Source organism: Microcaecilia unicolor, chromosome 11 (genome assembly GCF_901765095.1).
Source record: "Microcaecilia unicolor chromosome 11, aMicUni1.1, whole genome shotgun sequence".
Taxonomy (NCBI): domain Eukaryota; kingdom Metazoa; phylum Chordata; class Amphibia; order Gymnophiona; family Siphonopidae; genus Microcaecilia; species Microcaecilia unicolor.
The window spans coordinates 26,478,125-26,496,130 of record NC_044041.1 but is presented as its reverse complement, the minus strand read 5'-3'; the positions used below and the strand labels follow the sequence as shown (position 1 = coordinate 26,496,130).

Here is an 18,006-nt window from a genome sequence, read left to right as displayed (position 1 = left end):
AACCACCAGTCCCGCCTCCCATCACCGGCTCTGGCACGGACCGTATAAGTCTGCCCTCCACTATCCTCGCCTCCAAACCACCAACCTCTCTTCCCCCCACCTGCTCTGCCACCCAATTTCAGCTAAGCTTCTGAGGATCCATTCCTGCTGCACAGGATTCCTTTATGCATATCCCACGCATGTTTGAATTCCGTTACCGTTTTCATCTCCACCACCTCCCGCGGGAGGGCATTCCAAGCATCCACCACCCTCTCCGTGAAAAATCCAAGTGTTTTTTGCTCTGCTTTTTCAGTAGTGTCAGTGGGATTTGAACCAGCAGCTTCTGGATTACAAGATCGGTGCTCTAACCGCTTGGCCACAGCTCCACTTATGGGAGGGTTAAGTGACTTGCCCAGAGTCACAAGGAGCTGCCTGTGCCTGAAGTGGGAATTGAACTCAGTTCCCCAGGACCAAAGTCCACCACCCTAACCATTAGGCCACTCCTCCACTGTTGCTACTATTTGAGATTCTACATGGAATGTTGCTATTCCACTAGCAACATTCCATGTAGAAGTCAGCCCTTGCAGATCACCAATGTGGCCGCGCAGGCTTCTGCTTCTGTGAGTCTGACGTCCTGCACGTACGTTCAGGACGTCAGACTCACAGAAACAGAAGCCTGCGCAGCCTTCTACATGGAATGTTGCTAGTGGAATAGCAACATTCCATGTAGACTCTCCAATAGTAGCAACATTCCATGTAGAATCTCCAATAGTATCTATTTTATTTTTGTTACATTTGTACCCCGCGCTTTCCCACTCATGGCAAGCTCAATGCGGCTTACATGGGGCAATGGAGGGTTAAGTGACTTGCCCAGAGTCACAAGGAGCTGCCTGTGCCTGAAGTGGGAATCGAACTCAGTTTAACAAGGTGGCACTGCTAATTCACATTATCTGCTGCATTAGCAATCCAAGCATTTATTTATTTATGTAGTTATTGCATTTGTATCCCCCATTTACAATTCATAACCTCTGTAATAACTGCAAGGTGCAGTTCCCATCCATACTACACCCACTAACTGGAGTTTCTGCATTAGGTGTTTAGCTTATGCTAACAGAGACCAGGCTACTGTTCACAGGAGTTAAGACGCATTAAACACCTAACACACTTCAGTAATTAAACCCCTTTCTGTTTTACAATGGTAACCAGTAGGGGTGTGCAGCCAGAAAATTTTGTTTTATTGGGTGGGTATTTTTATTTATCAATCTGTTTATATTGAATTTTTTATAAAACAGTAACAGCAAACAAATACCATTTCAGCAGATAACTGATAACATCGTTGTACAACCAAAAACACCCTCCCTACTGGACTTCCCTATCGGATCCCCGTCCATAATAATCCTCCCTCACCTCTCCTTGTGCCTCCTTCTCCCCTTCTCTGACCTCGATACTCGCAAATTTCCAATTCTCCACCACTGGCTTCTGCAAAGACTCCATAAGAACATAAGCATTGCCATAACTGGGACAGACCGAAGGTCCATCAAGCCCGGCATCCCGTTTCCAACAGTGGCCAATCCAGGTCACAAGTACCTGGCAACATTGGAGCCGACTCTGTGGGTGCTGTGGGTGCTTGAGCACCCCCAATATAGAGAATATTCATTGAATGTGTCCAGGGAGGGGTTATTTCCACTGGGCTTAGCACCCCCAATAATTTTGAAATGGCTCCTATGTCTGGCAAGATCCCAAAACAGTACAATACATTTTATGCTGCTTATCCTAGAAATAGGAATCTCCCCAACCCTCCCACCCCACTTCTGGGTTTGCATATAACGTGGCAGCAACTACCTACATTAATTTCCCACCGGCATCTGAAGATGCCAACATTCTTCATTCTCCAGTACATAGCGATCTCATCTTTTATCAGTTAGGATTTCCATTGCCTTCAAAACCCCCAGTCTATTTTTCCAGTCTTGCTGAGAAGGCCCATCCCAGTTCTTCCAATGTTCTTTTTTTTTTTTTTAATGGAAGCAATATTGTTAACAGTGCACGCTTTTACTGAACCACTGCCACTCTTCTGGGAAAAGTATCCTTTCTTCTTTTTGCAATGAGGGTGCATTCGTTCCTGATCACACTATTCACACATCTGCTGTCGTTTCTTTCTCTATAATATCACCAAAATTCGCCCTTTCCTTTCTGAGCACACTACCAGAACCCTCATCCACACTCTCATCACCTCTTGCTTAGACTACTGCAACTTGGTTCTCACAGATCTCCCACTTAGCCATCTCTCTCCTCTTCAATCTGTTCAAACTTCTGCTGCACGACTAATATTCCGCCAGGGTCGTTATGCTCATATTAGCCCTCTCCTCAAGTCACTTCGCTGGCTTCCTATCCGTTTCCGCATACAGTTCAAACTCCTCTTATTGACCTACTAGTAAAAAAGCCCCGTTTCTGATGCAAATGAAACGGGGGCTAGCAATGTTTTCTTCTGTGTGCATGAGGGACTGTGTGTGTCCCTGCCCTCTGGCCTCTCTCCCCTCCCCCCTCTGAGTCCTTCACTGTTACAGAGCCAGCGATTTGATTTCGTGCTCTGCTGTTTTCCTTCACTGACTGTGTTACAGAGAGGGCGGGGCAGACACTCATAGGGAAACCGGATATCTCGCCCCCTTCACACTTCCGGCTGGAGGCTTCATAGAACGTTGGTGTTGCCTTTTATATAGAGAGATAAGTGCATTCACTCTGCAGCTCCTCAGTACCTCTCCACTCTCATCTCTCCCTACATTCCTCCCCGGGAACTCCGTTCACTGGGTAAATCTCTCTTATCTACACCCTTCTCCTCCACCGCTAACTCCAGACTCTGTTCCTTTTATCTTGCTGCACCATATGCCTGGAATAGACTTCCTGAGCCGGTACGTCAGGCTCTATCTCTGGCCGTCTTCAAATCTAAGCTAAAAGCCCACCTTTTTGATGCTGCTTTTAACTTCTAACCCTTGTTCACTTGTTCAGAACCCTTATTTTATCATCCTCACCTTAATATTCCCTTATCTTGTTTGTCCTGTTTGTCTGTCCTAATTAGATTGTAAGCTCTGTCGAGCAGGGACTGTCTCTTCATGCTCATGTGTACAGCGCTGTGTACGTCTAGTAGCGCTATAGAAATGATAAGTAGTAGTAGTAATCTGCTCTATTAACAACATACAAAAAAGAAATTTCAGGTTCTTTCCTGTCTTTTGGGGGAAAGGTGACATGAAATGATGTGGGAAATGTTGCTGGTATTTCTCACGTCGTTTCAAACAAATGCAAATCCCTAACAATAAGAGAGGACACAACAGTTTAATACAAGAGTAGGAAAATTACCCAGAAACAGATCCTTCCTCAATATTCAAGACCATTGTCTAATCTAATACACCCGAATGATCTTCTCCATTCATAGTGGGTCCAGTATTCAAAATTAGGTAAGTCGATCTTTTACTTTTTAAGAATTTATTATTAAAAAATGGTTGGATGACATTGTCTTAAAAACAGAGACCAGTAATCATAAAGTCTATTTTTAAAAAGCCGTTCAGAGTAGTGAAATGTATTGCTGTGCTTAAAAGAGAAGAACCTCATTACTGGAAAATACAGCTGTAAATGGGATTTATTACCCAAACCATTCGTTCTTGAGGGATAGAACCGGTGCTAAAATTAAGGCCACAGCAAACTGTTTGTGAAAAAGGAAACGCCTTCCACACCACACTCACTCATGAAACAGGATATATCTGCCACACCCACTCACTCATGTACTCACCACACCCACCCATTCACGATAAAGGATGCAACTGTCACACCCACCCATTCATGATACATGATGCAAATGCCACACCCACCCATTCACGATAAAGGATGCAACTGTCACACCCACCCATTCATGATACATGATGCAAATGCCACACCCACCCATTCACGATAAAGGATGCAACTGTCACACCCACCCATTCATGATACATGATGCAAATGCCACACCCACCCATTCATGATACATGATGCAAATGCCACACCCACCCATTCACGATAAAGGATGCAACTGTCACACCCACCCATTCATGATACATGATGCAAATGCCACACCCACCCATTCACGATAAAGGATGCAACTGTCACACCCATCCTTTCAAGAAACAGAATATACTGCCACACCCACTCAGTCATGAAACAGGATATACTGCCATATCCACTCATTCATGATACAGAATTCACCTGCCACACCCACCTTTTCATTAAGCAGGATATACTGCCACATCCACTTATTCATGAAACAGGATTGTCACAACCACCCATTCATGAAGTAGGATATACCTGCCATATCCACCCATTCATGGGCTATACTGCCACACTCACCCATTCATGAAACAGGATATACCTGCCACATCTACCCATTCATGATGCACAATGTACATGCCACACCTCCCCTTTAATGAAACAGGATAGACCTGTCACACCCATCCATTCATGAAGCAGAATGCACCTGCCACACCTCATTCATGAAATAGAATGCACCTGCCACATCTACCCATTCATGGGCTATACTGCCACACTCACCCATTCATGAAACAAGATATACCTGGCACACCCAGCCATTCATGATACAGGATATACCTGCCACATCTACCCATTCATGATGCACAATGCACCTGCCACACCTCCCCTTTAATGAAACAGGATATACCTGTCACACCCACTCATTCATGAAACAGAATGCACCTGCCACACCTCATTCATGAAATAGGATGCACCTGCCACACCCACCCATTCATGAAACAGGATATACCTGCCACACTCACCCATTTGCGAAGCATAATGTACCTGGCACTTCCACCTATTCAGTAAACAGGATATACCTGCCACACGCATCCATGCATGAAATAGGATGCGCCTGCCACGTCCACTCATTTATGAAGCAAGATACACCTGCCACCCCAACCATGAAAAAGGACGCACCTGCCACACCCACCCAATTCATAAAGCAGGATATACTGCTGCACTCATCCATTCATGCAGCACAATGTACTGGCGCTCCCACCCATTCGTTAAACAGGATACGCCAGCCACACTCATCCATTTATAAAACAGGATACGCTTTTCACACCCACCCATTCGTGAAACATGATCTGCCATCTATGACACACGATGCATATTACAACCTAAATAGATTCTATGAAATTCCTGTCTTATAGGTTGTTGGCAGTGAAATAGTGGGACTCAGTTATTGTGCTAGTAGCTTGTCAAAGCCAGGAACGCGTCCTTTCCAGAGAAGTAAAAAAAATCCGGAAACAATATTACAGACTTCACCACTCAGAACTAGTTTGACATAGAGTCAGTGGCACTAGGGTTCCACCTGTTCCAGTTCAGTCATTGTCATCCTCTGAGCTGGGATCCAGACATCTGGAGGACCGCACCATGAACTCTGTTTTAAGCATCTATTTACAATGGACTTCCTAAAAAAAAGTGTTTATGTTTGGTACAGTTTGTTATCTCAGTTTCTATAAACAGTCAGTTTTGGTCCAGCTATTCTGTACGGTGCAAATTTGCAATGCCGTGCCAAGATATTATCCTTCCACGGCCCATGGCTAAGGCAAAGGGTTACAGAGAAATGAGGTCTGTTGGAGTCTTTTCTCCTAATTTTCTTAGGATTGATTTTCATGCTGCACATCAGATGTGGGTATCGTCTTTTTTCCAATTTTGATCACGGGTCGTGGGTGCTCCCATATAATCCAGCGGCACCACCACATCTTCTGAATGGGGCTGTTTATTAAGTTCCACAACTCGAGGGACCACACTTGACCAGCGATCTGTAAATAATGCAGAGATTAGATTTCAGCTTTTAAATAGCTCCAATAACGAACACGACAGCAATAAAATATCTGTAATACCTTCCTGTAAACCAGGATTTTTTTCCTATTTAATAGAAGCTAAAAGTTTACATTCTGAAGCAATGAGAAGTGGAAAGGAATGATTTAATATTACAAAAAAAAGCAAATGTACAAAAATTCAAAATGGTACTGCCCTTAGTTACTTCAGCTATAAATTCAAAAACCCGACTATTTGAAGTATAAAATGCATCTCATTTGTGAACCTCGTAATGTCGCTTTGATTTACAAACCTTGCTTCTCTATTACTGCAATCAGCAGGCATCCATCAGCTAGTTTATTCAAATTCTGTCTCAACTTTTGCCGTAGAGAGATTGGGAAGCCTAATCTCTCTCTTAAACTGAAAACACTTTGGCTGTAGTTCAACTGTGAAGGAAGAATATCAAACACCACAAAACCTCTCAGACTTTCTACACGGTGAATATGACCACCAGAGCTCTGCTCTTCTCAGAATCAAAAGGGCAAATCTATGAAACCATGAGCCTCCTCTGAAGTTTCAGCAGAACATCCACTTCGCAGCTCCTCAGTATCTTTCCGCTCTCATCTCTCCCTACACTCCTCCCCGTGAACTCCGTTCGCTGGGTAAATGTCTCCTGTCGTCCCCCTTCTCCCCCACTGCTAACTCCCGGCTCCGTTCCTTCTATCTCGCTGCTCCCTATGCCTGGAATAGACTCCCTGAGCCAGTACGTCAGGCTCAGTCTCTGGCTGTCTTCAAGTCTAGGCTTAAAGCCCACCTCTTTGCTACTGCTTTCGACTCCTAACCATGACTCTCTTACTCAACACCCTCACTTATCACCCCTACCACTGCAATTTCCCCACCCCTAGCTGTTCGTCTGTCCAATTTAGATTGTAAGCTCTGTTGAGCAGGGACTGTCTTTTTCATGTTGATTTGTACAGCGCTGCGTAAGTCTAGTAGCGCTATAGAAATGTTTAATAGAAATGTTTAATAGTAGTAGTAGTAGTAGTAGTAACATAGCATATTGCAACTGAAGCACACATTGGCACCCTGCAGTGATGGCAGTACATGCTAAAAGACATGGGTGCTGAGTCTTACCTCTTCGCAATCGGCCCACAGTGTGAGAGAGCCCATAGTACTGATATGTGTCATTCTTCCCCGGGTCCTCATTAATAATCCCTAGATTCTGATTCCAGTGAGACCAGTTCACCTCATCCACTCTAAAGAACAGAAGAAGTCATTCAAAAACTTGTCAAGGGAGGTTTTCTTAAACCTTTATGTATTTCTATCAATACAACGTACTCGGAAGGAAGAGGAGAATAAGCCAAAGGTCGATAAGTCCACTCACAGCCTACACCCCAACCTAGATCTGCTTTCATGCCTTCCTTTCTTTTTATGGTGCCAATGGTTTTGATTTCGTAAAACACAAGTGAGCGCACCCTACCATCCATTCTTTCCCTCTTCTTATGGAGATGCCAAAGAGTGCTTACAACTGGCTTGTCCAAATTTAGTCCTCCAGGCCTGCAAACAAGCCAGTTTTCCCTAATGAATACACACGAGAGAGACGTGCATGCCCACCAGCTCTATTGTACGCAAATCTCTCTCATGCCGTGCAAATTCAGATTGTGAAACTGAGACAAAGCTCTCACATTTTGTTTTATGTTGAGATTATATGTTGTTTTGTTTATTTAATTATATCTGTTACTTTAATTTTAGTTATGTATATTTTAATTGTAATCCATGAACTGTGGCATATAAATTTCTAAAAATAAATATTCAGGAATATCCTGAAAATCTGGCCTGTTTGCAGCTCTCGAGGACTGAACTTAGAGACTCCGCTCCTTCTATCTCGCCGCACCTTATGCCTGGAATAGGCTTCCTGAGCCATTACGTCTAGCTCCATCCCTGGCTGCCTTCAAATCCGGGCTAAAGGCCTACCTGTTTGTTGCTGCTTTCGACTCCTGACTTGTAACTTTTATCTTCTCCTTATGTGTCCTTCTGTCTGTCCTTCCCTTATCCTTTTTGGTCCTGTCTGTTTGTCCTGATTTAGATTGTAAGCTCTTTTGAGCAGGGACGGTCTTCTTCATGTTCAATTGTAAAGCGCTGGGTACGACTGGTAGCGCTATAGAAGTGATTTATAGTAGTAGTAACTTAGAGATGCATGACTTACAAGAACCTTGAAGCTAAGGAAGCATGCCTGTTACTGCCCTAGTATCCAACCAACAAAGCTACATCAACCAAGCAATTATTAAGTCTCCTTGGTCTTCTAAGCCACTGCTTCTCAACCCTCTCCTGGAAGCACACCTAACCAGTCAGGTTTTCAGGATTTCCACCATGAATATGGACGAGATAGAGCTGCATATGCTGAAGACCTATTCTTTTCAAAGCTAGTATCTCATACATACTCATTGTGGTAAACCTGAAACCCGACTGGCTGTGTGCGCCTCCAGGACAGGGTTGACAAGCACCGAGCTAAGACCAGGACTAAAACTCACTTCCAAAACCCGAGCCACTTGTGGCAAGTAAGATGGCATTGGCGGCGGCATGGAAGCAACCATCCCCTTCCTAACATGCAAACCATCCTGAGTAAACTGGACAACATTGGTTTACTGTCAAAGCTTACAGCTATCCGTAGAGGACATTTGATACAGCATAATAAAATGTGGGAACTTCATGAGAAGTGGTCCTCAGCTCGAACTGCTCCTAACATGTCATACTTATAATTGAACATTGAAAACTGAGTCATTGAAGGATAATGGGGGGGGGGGGGGGGAATGTGGGGGGCGTAGGTGGGAGGGTAAGGGGGGGTTGACGTAAAAAACTGTATTAGAGCAATCAAGTTCTATATAAGAAGTGGCCTAGTGGTTAGAGTGGTGGACTTTGGTTCCTGGGGAACTGAGGAACTGAGTTTGATTCCCACTTCAGGCACAGGCAGCTCCTTGTGACTCTGGGCAAGTCACTTAACCCTCCATTGCCCCATGTAAGCCGCATTGAGCCTGCCATGAGTGGGAAAGTGAGGGGTACAAATGTAACAAAAATAAAATAGATACTATTGGAGATTCTACATGGAATGTTGCTACTATTGGAGATTCTAGATGGAATGTTGCTACTATTGGAGATTCTACATGGAATGTTGCTACTATTGAGATTCTGTTGCTGCTATTTGAGATGGAATGTTAATGTTGCTATTTCACTAGCAACATTCCATGTACAAGCCTGCCCTTGCAGCCGCGCAGGCTTCTGTTTCTGTGAGTCTGACGTCCTGCACGTACGTGCAGACTTACAGAAACAGAAGCCTGCGCGGCTGCAAGGGCAGGCTTCTACATGGAATGTTGCTAGTGGAGGAGTGGCCTAGTGGTTAGGGTGGTGGACTTTGGTCCTGAGGAACTGAGTTTGATTCCCACTTCAGGCACAGGCAGCTCCTTGTGACTCATGTTTGTGAAGCGCTGCGTATGCCTTGTAGCGCTATAGAAATGCTAAATAGTAGTAGTAGTAGTAGACTCTGGGCAAGTCACTTAACCCTCCATTGCCCACCGCATTGAGCCTGCCATGAGTGGGAAAGCGCAGGGTACAAATGTAACAAAAATAAAATAAATACTATTGTTGAGATGATGTTGCTATTACTTTGCTCTTTATGGAAATTAATTTAAAAAAAGATATTAATCAAAACCCACGCCACCATCTGCAATGGCAACACAGAAGAACGAAGGACTCCGGGGTCAACATCTGTCCCTGCTTCTGACGGCCCAATTTGTTTCCCTGTTTTTCAAGAAGGCCTCAGTGTAGCTAGGGATGGACTATGGTGGAAAAAAAATCAGCCTGGAGCTGGGCTCCCTCCTACTCTCACCATCTTCTCCCTATCTTTCTCACTCGCACGCGTGGGCCATCGGGACTCCAAGCCTGTCTTATCGCATGGCCTGAACCAGCCATTGATCTCAACAATCTAATAAAAGGTTATCATGTTGATCATCCCCAAAGATCTACAGGTACTTCCAAAATATTTTATTTCATTTAAATGTATTAATTGCCTCTCTCAGGGTTTGGAATGATGTACAGAGGCACTGGATCATCAGGGACAGACTGAGCCAATCCTGGTTTTTACCACCATGCCCCACCCCCGCTGTATCCATAGACTTGAAGTGGAGTCCTACTTATCTAATAAACCCACACACGAGACAATTAAAAACACAAGGCTGGCTCAGCCTGTCCACCGTAGACCAGAAGCCATCTGCTTACCCTTCCTACAGCCCAATACAATTACGACAGCTCTCTCTTCCTGCCAAAAGGCTGTCATAACCAATTTCTTGCAAAGTTAATTTCTTTGTTTTTCTCCAACCCGATCTCCATTTTTAACTAAATTGATAATCACAAACCCCAGTTTACTGCAATAAGGTTTGGGCACACGTTAGAATTAGTCTGTTGCACTGAAGCCTAATCACCAGAGGAAGAAGGGGGCTGCTCAGGCTTGCTAAACTCAGGGTAGTCAACTTCTCTCAGCGTGACTGTGTTCCCAAACCTCTTGATAACGCTGGAAGCTGCAGGATTTCTAAAGATTTGTTCTTTAGTATTTCAAATTATATTCACCAGAGGCACTGCTTGTAATAAGATGACCCTAAATACTTAGAGCCAAGCTCCAGTGTTGACACACATTCAATTCAAAGACAGCCAGCTATTCAACCATGTATATAAATGACAAAAGCAATTCACCAAGCTCTGTATTAGTACCAAATGCATGTGGTCTAATGAGGCCTAATTATGAATCAATAACAGATATTTCATGAAACATTGTCATAATTGTTAGTCACTGCTTGTCTTTCATATTTACTAGGAGGCTTAAATACCATCTGGTATTTCATGCAGTGCCTCATGTATTACTTATGACTTCATTAATATGCAAATTAGTATGCGGTTCTGTTGTGCCCTCCAAGCACTTATCAGTGTAGCCTTGGGAACCAATCAGCTTTAATAAATTTTGAAACCATTAGAATTGTGTGGTTTTTCCTTTTGTGCCTATGTGAGCACATTAATTACAGGAGAATTCTTATTAAATAAAGAGACCCTTCCTAATGCATCTTTAAACTTACTCATTTTTTTTGTTCTGACACACGTACCTGAAACACCATCTGCGGTCTGGTGTGCCGTCTAGATTCTTCCCCACGGTTACCATCTCCCCCGAGCGGAAAGCTTTTCGCACGAACACCGGGAAGGAGCGCTCTATGTCTAGGATGGTAGTGGCCCACTGCGGGGGGACAAAGTTTGAAACAGAAAACAAAATAAGAGAGAAATTGCCATTCCAGAATCTCGGAAATGATAGATTTGTGGTGGTACTGAACGCACAGGTGCAAGTCTCACTCGTTAGGAGTGTGCCACACTCATTTAAAGGCTCTCGTACTCTTTGAGTCCCTTCTCTCGCTCGCTAGGAGTGTGTCACGCTCATTTGAAGCCTCTACCACTCTTTGAGCCCCTTCTCTCACTCATTACCTCACTTGAACATTCACTCACTCTTAAAGCAGGTATCCCGACATAATAGCCTGGACAAAATTGCCCTGACAAAATAGCCTTGGAACAAAATGGCTCCTAACAAAACAGCCCCTGACAAAATAGCCCATGGCCCTTCACCAAAATAAGAAGTATAGTAAAAACTCTTTCTCCCTCCCTCTGGGGGTCCAGTATCTTCTCCCCCTCTATCCCCCACTCCCTCATCTGAGCTCTCTCTTCCTTCAACTCCCTCTCCAGTGCAGCATCTTTCTCTCCCCACCCCCATGTTCTGTAATCTCTGTCCTACTACCCCCTTTCCTGCATTCTGGCACCTCTCTCCCTTCCTCCCATTCCCATGGTCTGGAAATACATCTCTTACCTTTCCTTCCCACCCACTTCTCAACATAGTCCAACACATCTCCCTCTTCCTCCTGCCTACCCTCCGCGGTCCAGAATCTCTCTCACCCTCCCCCCCCCCCCCCACCCCGGCAATCCTCCATCGTTTCTGTAGGCCACCCACAGCGTTAACAAGCTGCTTTGGCTAGCCCTGGAAGCGTTCTCTCTGTTGTGTCCTGCCTACATGGACACAGGAAGTAGTATCAGATGGGCGGGACACAACAGAGGGAATGCTTCCGTGGCTGGCTGAAGCAGCTTGCTTTCCTTGTTGACATTGCTGGCGGCCCACAGGAACATTGGAGGATTGCTGGGGGGGTGGGGGGAGAGAAAGAGAGATACCGCACTGTGCAGGGCAGGCAGGAGGAAGAGGGAGACATTCCAGACAGTGAGCACTGAAACTAGGGTGGCAAAGGGGAGACATACCTCGGCTCAAAGCCAGCGGGACTCAGAAAGACACACTGCAGGACAGTGGCGTTCCTAGCGTGGATGGAACCCGGGGCAGATCGCCGATGCGCCCCCCCCCCGGGTGCAGCGCGCCCCCCCTGCGAAATGACACCTTCCCCCCTCCCCGGTGAAATGACACCCCCCCCCGGGTGCACGCCGCTGGGGGGGGGGTGCCGCGGCGCGCGCCTGTGGGCTCCAACTTTGCTAACTTTGCTCGTTCGCTGCAGCTCCCTCTGCCCCGGAACAGGAAGTAACCTGTTCCGGGGCAGAGAGAGCTGCAGCGAACGAGCGAAGTTTGCAAAGTCGGAGCCCACAGGCGCGCGCCGCGGCACCCCCCAGCGGCGTGCACCCGGGGCGGACTGCCCCCACCGCCCCCCCTTGGTACGCCACTGCAGAAGGAGCAGAACAGGTAAAATACACGGGGGCAAGCCCTTTTGTCGAAGGACACATTTGTCAGGGGCTGATTTACCAGGGGCTATTTTGTTGGGGGCAAGGTTGTGGGGGTTTTTTTTTGGTCAGGGCTATTTTTTTTGTCAGGGCTTAGGGGGCTATTTTAACCAAGTACCCTTAGAGCTCATTCTCTCACTCATTAGGAGTGGGTCACACTCATTTGAAGGTTCTCTCACTCTCACACTCTTTGAGCCCCTTCTCTCACTCATTAGAAAAGTGTCACACTCATTTGAAGGTTCTCACAAACTTTAAGCCCCCTTCTCTCACTCTTTACGAGTGTGTCACACACAACTGAAGGCTCTTGTATTCTTTGAGCACCTTCTCTCACTCTAGGGTCATGTTCATTTGAAGGGTCTCCCACTCTTTCAGCCCCTTCTCTCACTCATTACATGGGTCATGCTCATTTGAAGGCCTCCCCACTCTTTCAGCCCCTTCTCTCACTCATAGCCTTAGTGCCAATGCACTAATCCTCACTGCTTTCATGAGAGACAAGCCTAAAAAAAGGACAAGAGACTCCTCCAGTTGGAAGAAATTTGAGCTGCTTCCCCTTCCCCATCTATTATCCCTGCACTCACAAGGACATGTGCTCTGAAAACTACATGCATACGTTTAGCCACTAGTGGAGAATAATTTTCAGCCTAGAGACTTTACCTTTATTGGGGACAATTCTATTACCGCCCCCAAGACATGCTCTAGGAACTTAGCCTATAACAGAACAATCTTCTTGGAGAACCATCCTCCCTCACAGGCACCGCCTGGGGCAACCCACATTTTATTTCTGCTCAAGGACCCTCGACTGCTCCCGAGAAACACCCCAGCTGCACAGTACCCTCCTGAACAGGGACATGTCACAGTCCCACTCCTTGGCAGTGTTGATGTACAGAGACCCAGCGAGCCAGGCTACTTACCTAGAGGTAAATAAAAGCTGTAACTGTGCCAGGCTTTCTTCAGCACTGTCCTGGGTCTTTTAGGGCACTTAGGGGGGCTGCCACCTCAGGGGTGTGCTGGTAAATTTTTAACAACAGGCTCTTTCTCCGGACGTAGCCAGCTCTGCAGTTGGAAGGGCCAGGGGTGGCCGGGGGGGGGGGGGGGAGCAACACTTGCCTCTCTCTCCTCCCTCCCTCCGTGTGGGCATGCTAGGCATACCTTTGCTGGCAGCCAATAAATGAACTGCCACCACTCCCAATGTCTTGCTTTGAGCAGCATGCTGGAACTTCTCTCACATGCTCGAGAAGTCCCAGCCTGCTGCCCAGAGCTGGAAACAAGGAGCGGGGAGCAGCAGTAGTCTATTTACTTGGCTGGCAGGGCTCAGCATCCCCACCAGCAAAGTATAAGATAATTCAGCAGGGGGCCCAAGCCCACATTTTGGGAGCCAGTTGTTAAAGTAGCCATGGAGGGCCCTACTTTAACAACCGGCTCCCAAAATTCTTAAAAACTTAACAACCGGCTCTTGCGAGCCTGTGAGAGCCTGCTCCAGCACACCACTGTGCCACCTCCTCCTTTCTCATCCATGCTATCCCCAAGTAGCCACTGTAATAGTGCCCCAAGGCAAGGTGAGTGGGGGGAGAAAAGGGAGTTGCTGCTTTGGCGCCAGCATGAGAGGAGCAATAATTTTGACCGTGTCTAAAATTCCAGCGCAGCCAAAAGTCCACTGGGGCCAAAAGTTCAACGTTGGTGCCAAAACACCAATGGCCAAAAGTCCTGCTTCGTTTTCTTGACGGTTGCCAACTGACTTCATTTTTTCAATATAGTCTAGAATGGGGGTAGTCACTAATGTGCATTAACGGAACAAAGCACAATATTTGTCTCTTAATGTGTGTTAAATTGTATTTATTTGTTACATTTGTATCCCACATTTTCCCACCTATTTGCAGGTTCAATGTGGCTTACATAATACTGTAGAGACAATCGCCATTTCCGGTAGTGAAACAAATACAGAGAATTGTAGTAGACGAATAAGGGTCATGTGTTATAGGCACATTGGGGAATCGTAGAGGGGAAGAGTTGCGTAGAGTCTATTGCAAGCTTTGGTTTCGTTGTGTTGCGAGGTCTAGGCACTTAGGTTGGATCGGATGGGTATGCCTTTTTGAACAGGTTGGTTTTTAGTGCTTTTGTACCATAACGCTTGTCAGTTGAAGGTATCGCGGGATAATGCAAAAGATCTCATTATTATGTAAATCAAGTAGCACAGCTTGAATTGAGCTTTGCCATCTGCATTATTCCAGGAAAAATAATACCAACTCAAAGCTGGTGTTATTTTCCTGCCTGGGAGGATCGAGCTAGTAATGCACAGCCCACTGCTCCTGGGGACCCCTTCTTAAAGGGGTTGGTACTGTAAAACAGAAGTGCAGTCCGGGTCTCCCCTTCTCCCTCCCCACTTCCCCCAGAAAATACTCCCCCATGAACAGACCCCTCCCACCCCCTTGAGGACCCCTCCTACCCCCTATTGGCCCCCTTAGACCTGCTGGCAAAGACTCCCCCCCCCCCCCACTTCTCCCATTCTCCCCCACCCTCAGGGTTTACATCAAGCAATCGATGATGGTCTAGAGTTATAGGGCAGCAGTGATACCAAGTTGCTTCTGCCAGTGGTGGGTTCAGAATGGAAGCCATAATCCCTAGCAGTAGTCTTGCAGTACTATCACTAATGGACAGGCAACCGTAATGCCTTATATTAGGTCAGATCCCAGACTTGATTCCAACGTTGGAAGTACAAATAAGCAAGCGGAAACTGCTGGATCTTAAAATGCTTTCAAAAAAGGAAGATTAGTTTGGTTTCACACGTCTAGTTGCATTGCCATGACAGCCTTCGCCTTTAAGAGTGGTTCTCTGATAGAGTCTTACCTGCAATTTCCATATTTGCTTGCTCTCCTTGGACACCTGTCCTACGGTCTCCCCCATCAAGGCAATTAACATGTTAAGGAGCAGCACAAAGGTCAGAATGATGTAGGTGACCAGTAGGATAATGAAGACCGCTGGGTACTTGGCACTGTTGATCATTTCAAGGTCGCCCATGCCGATGGTCAGCTTGAACAGATCAAGGAGGAATTTGCTGAAGGTGCTGCTATCTCGACACGATGGGTACTCGGGCAGGGTGCAGTTGGTTGCGTTGTGGCAGATTTCCTCCCCAGCACAAGGGTTCAGAAGAGAGACCAGGGCTAGGAAGAAGAGAGAAAAGACAGAAGTAGGGGTGTGCATGGTCAAAAAAACATGTATGACTCACTCACAAATATTGGGAGCGGTTCTATAACTTGGCGTATAACTTAACGTAAAGCCACTTTGGCACTCAAACTTAGGCGCACCCACTTAAGAAAGGTCAATGGCTGGCGTAAGTTGGAGTGATTAAGTGTACAATACGTACAACTGATAGTATTCTACAGGTTGTGTGCAACACTTGGCGACGTGCCTATGACCTGGCCATCTGTACATGCCCCTTTCACTTACGCGCTATAGAACTAAGGCACTAAGGGGGAGACTTCTATAGAGTGTGCACCCTTTATAGAATCACATTTAAGCCCGGATTCCATAGCGCAGTGAGTTATGTGCCCAATTTATGCTTTTAGCTTAATTGATTAATGAGCCAATCAGTGCTGATAATTGGGTGATAATCAATTATCAGCAGTAATTGACAATTAGAATTTACACGCATATCGTATTCTATAACAATGTGAGCGTAAATCCTAACGTGCGTAAATATTTGGAGGTATGGATAGGGGCATTTCTGGGATGTTCCCACATTTTATGCGTGTAGATATAGAATATGGGCAAACCGTGCCTACTGAAGGCGCCAGCATTTATGCCTGCAAAATGCAGGCGCCTACAGTTAGGCATGGATTATACCCTAAGCGCAATTCTCTAAAGGATGCATACCTCTTAAAGAATCTAACTAAACACATTACATTTTCAGCACTGATTTTTAGGCGTTACTTATAGAATTTCCCCCAGATTCTATACAGTGCGACTTAAATTGCGCACACAAATCCAGTCGTATTCTGGATTTGCACAGGCAACGTGGAGGGGCATAATCGAATGGGGCGCCCATCTCTAAGGATGGTGCCGCGAAAGGGCGTGGAAAACAGCATTATCGGAACAATACGGGCATCCATCTTTCGTTTCGATAATACGGTCGGGGACGGCCAAATCTCAACATTTGGGTCGACCTTAGAGATGGTCAACCTAAATGTAGAGATCGCCGACCTTAGAGATGGGCGACCTCTGTTTTCGCCCATAATGGAAACTGAGGACGCCCATCTCAAAAACAGCCAAATCCAAGCCCTTTGATCGTAGGAGGAGCCAGCATTTGTAGTGCACTGGTCCCCCTCACATGCCAGGACACCAACCGGGCACCCTAGGGGGCACTGCAGTAGACTTCACACTTTGCACCCAGGTGCATAGTTCCCTTACATTGGGTGCTGAACCCCACAACCCCCCCACCCCCCGGAAACCACTACCCACAACTGTACACCACTACCATAGCCCTTACGGGTGAAGGGGGGCACCTAGATGTGGGTATAGTGGGTTTCTGGTGGGTTTTGGAGGGCTCACATTTACCACCACAAGTGTAACAGGTAGGGGGGGGATGGGCCTGGGTCCGCCTGCCTGAAGTGCACTGCACCCACTAAAACTGCTCCAGGGACTTGCATACTGCTGTCAGGGAGCTGAGTATGGCATTTGAGGCCGGCAAAAAACTATTTTTAAACTTGTTTTTTATGGTGGGAGGGGGTTAGGGACCACTGGGGAAGTAAGGGGAGGTCATCCCCGATTCCCTCCGGTGGTCATCTGGTCAGTTCAGGCACCTTTTTGAATCTTGGTCACAAGAAAAAATGGGCCACGTAAAGTCGGCCAAGTGCTCGTCAGGAACGTCCTTCTTTTTCCCATTATCGGCTGAGGACGGCCATCTCTTAATCACGCCCCAGTCCCCCCTTCGCTACCCTGCCAACACGCCCCCGTGAACTCTGGCTGTCTCTGCGATGGAACGCAGTTGTGGACGGCCAAAATCGGCTTTCGATTATGCTGATTTGGCCGGCCATGCAAGAAGGACGCCCATCTCTCGATTTGTGTCAAAAGATGGGTGTCCTTCTCTTTCGAAAATAAGCGTGTTAATTAGTAAACAAGCCAATCAGCGCTGATAATTGCCACTTAAACAAACAATTATTGACACTAGTTGGCATTAATTTGAATTTACATGCACAACTGTCTGAGCTTATTCTATAACGTGATGTGTATAAATTCTAAGTTGCATAATTGAAAAGGGGGCATAGCCACGGGCGTGTCATAGGCATTTCTAAAATCGATGCACATTCTTATAGAATACACCCAGTCCGTGCGTAATTTAGGTGTCAAAATTTATACCAAGCTTTACTTGGCGTAACTGCCCACGACTACATTTAGTCACACAGAGGGGCG

General features: G+C 46.2%; 1 protein-coding gene across 1 annotated transcript in view; it reads right to left on the bottom strand.

Annotated features, from left to right (window-relative positions):
- Positions 1-3,478: 3,478 nt before the first annotated feature.
- TRPV4 (transient receptor potential cation channel subfamily V member 4) overlaps positions 3,479-18,006 on the bottom strand; it is a 165,465-nt gene continuing 150,937 nt past the window's right edge. The window contains 4 exon segments of the mRNA XM_030219409.1: positions 3,479-5,801; positions 6,934-7,055; positions 10,947-11,074; positions 15,445-15,758. Of these exon segments, the coding sequence (XP_030075269.1) occupies positions 5,662-5,801; positions 6,934-7,055; positions 10,947-11,074; positions 15,445-15,758 (704 nt within the window). The 3' untranslated portion in view covers positions 3,479-5,661.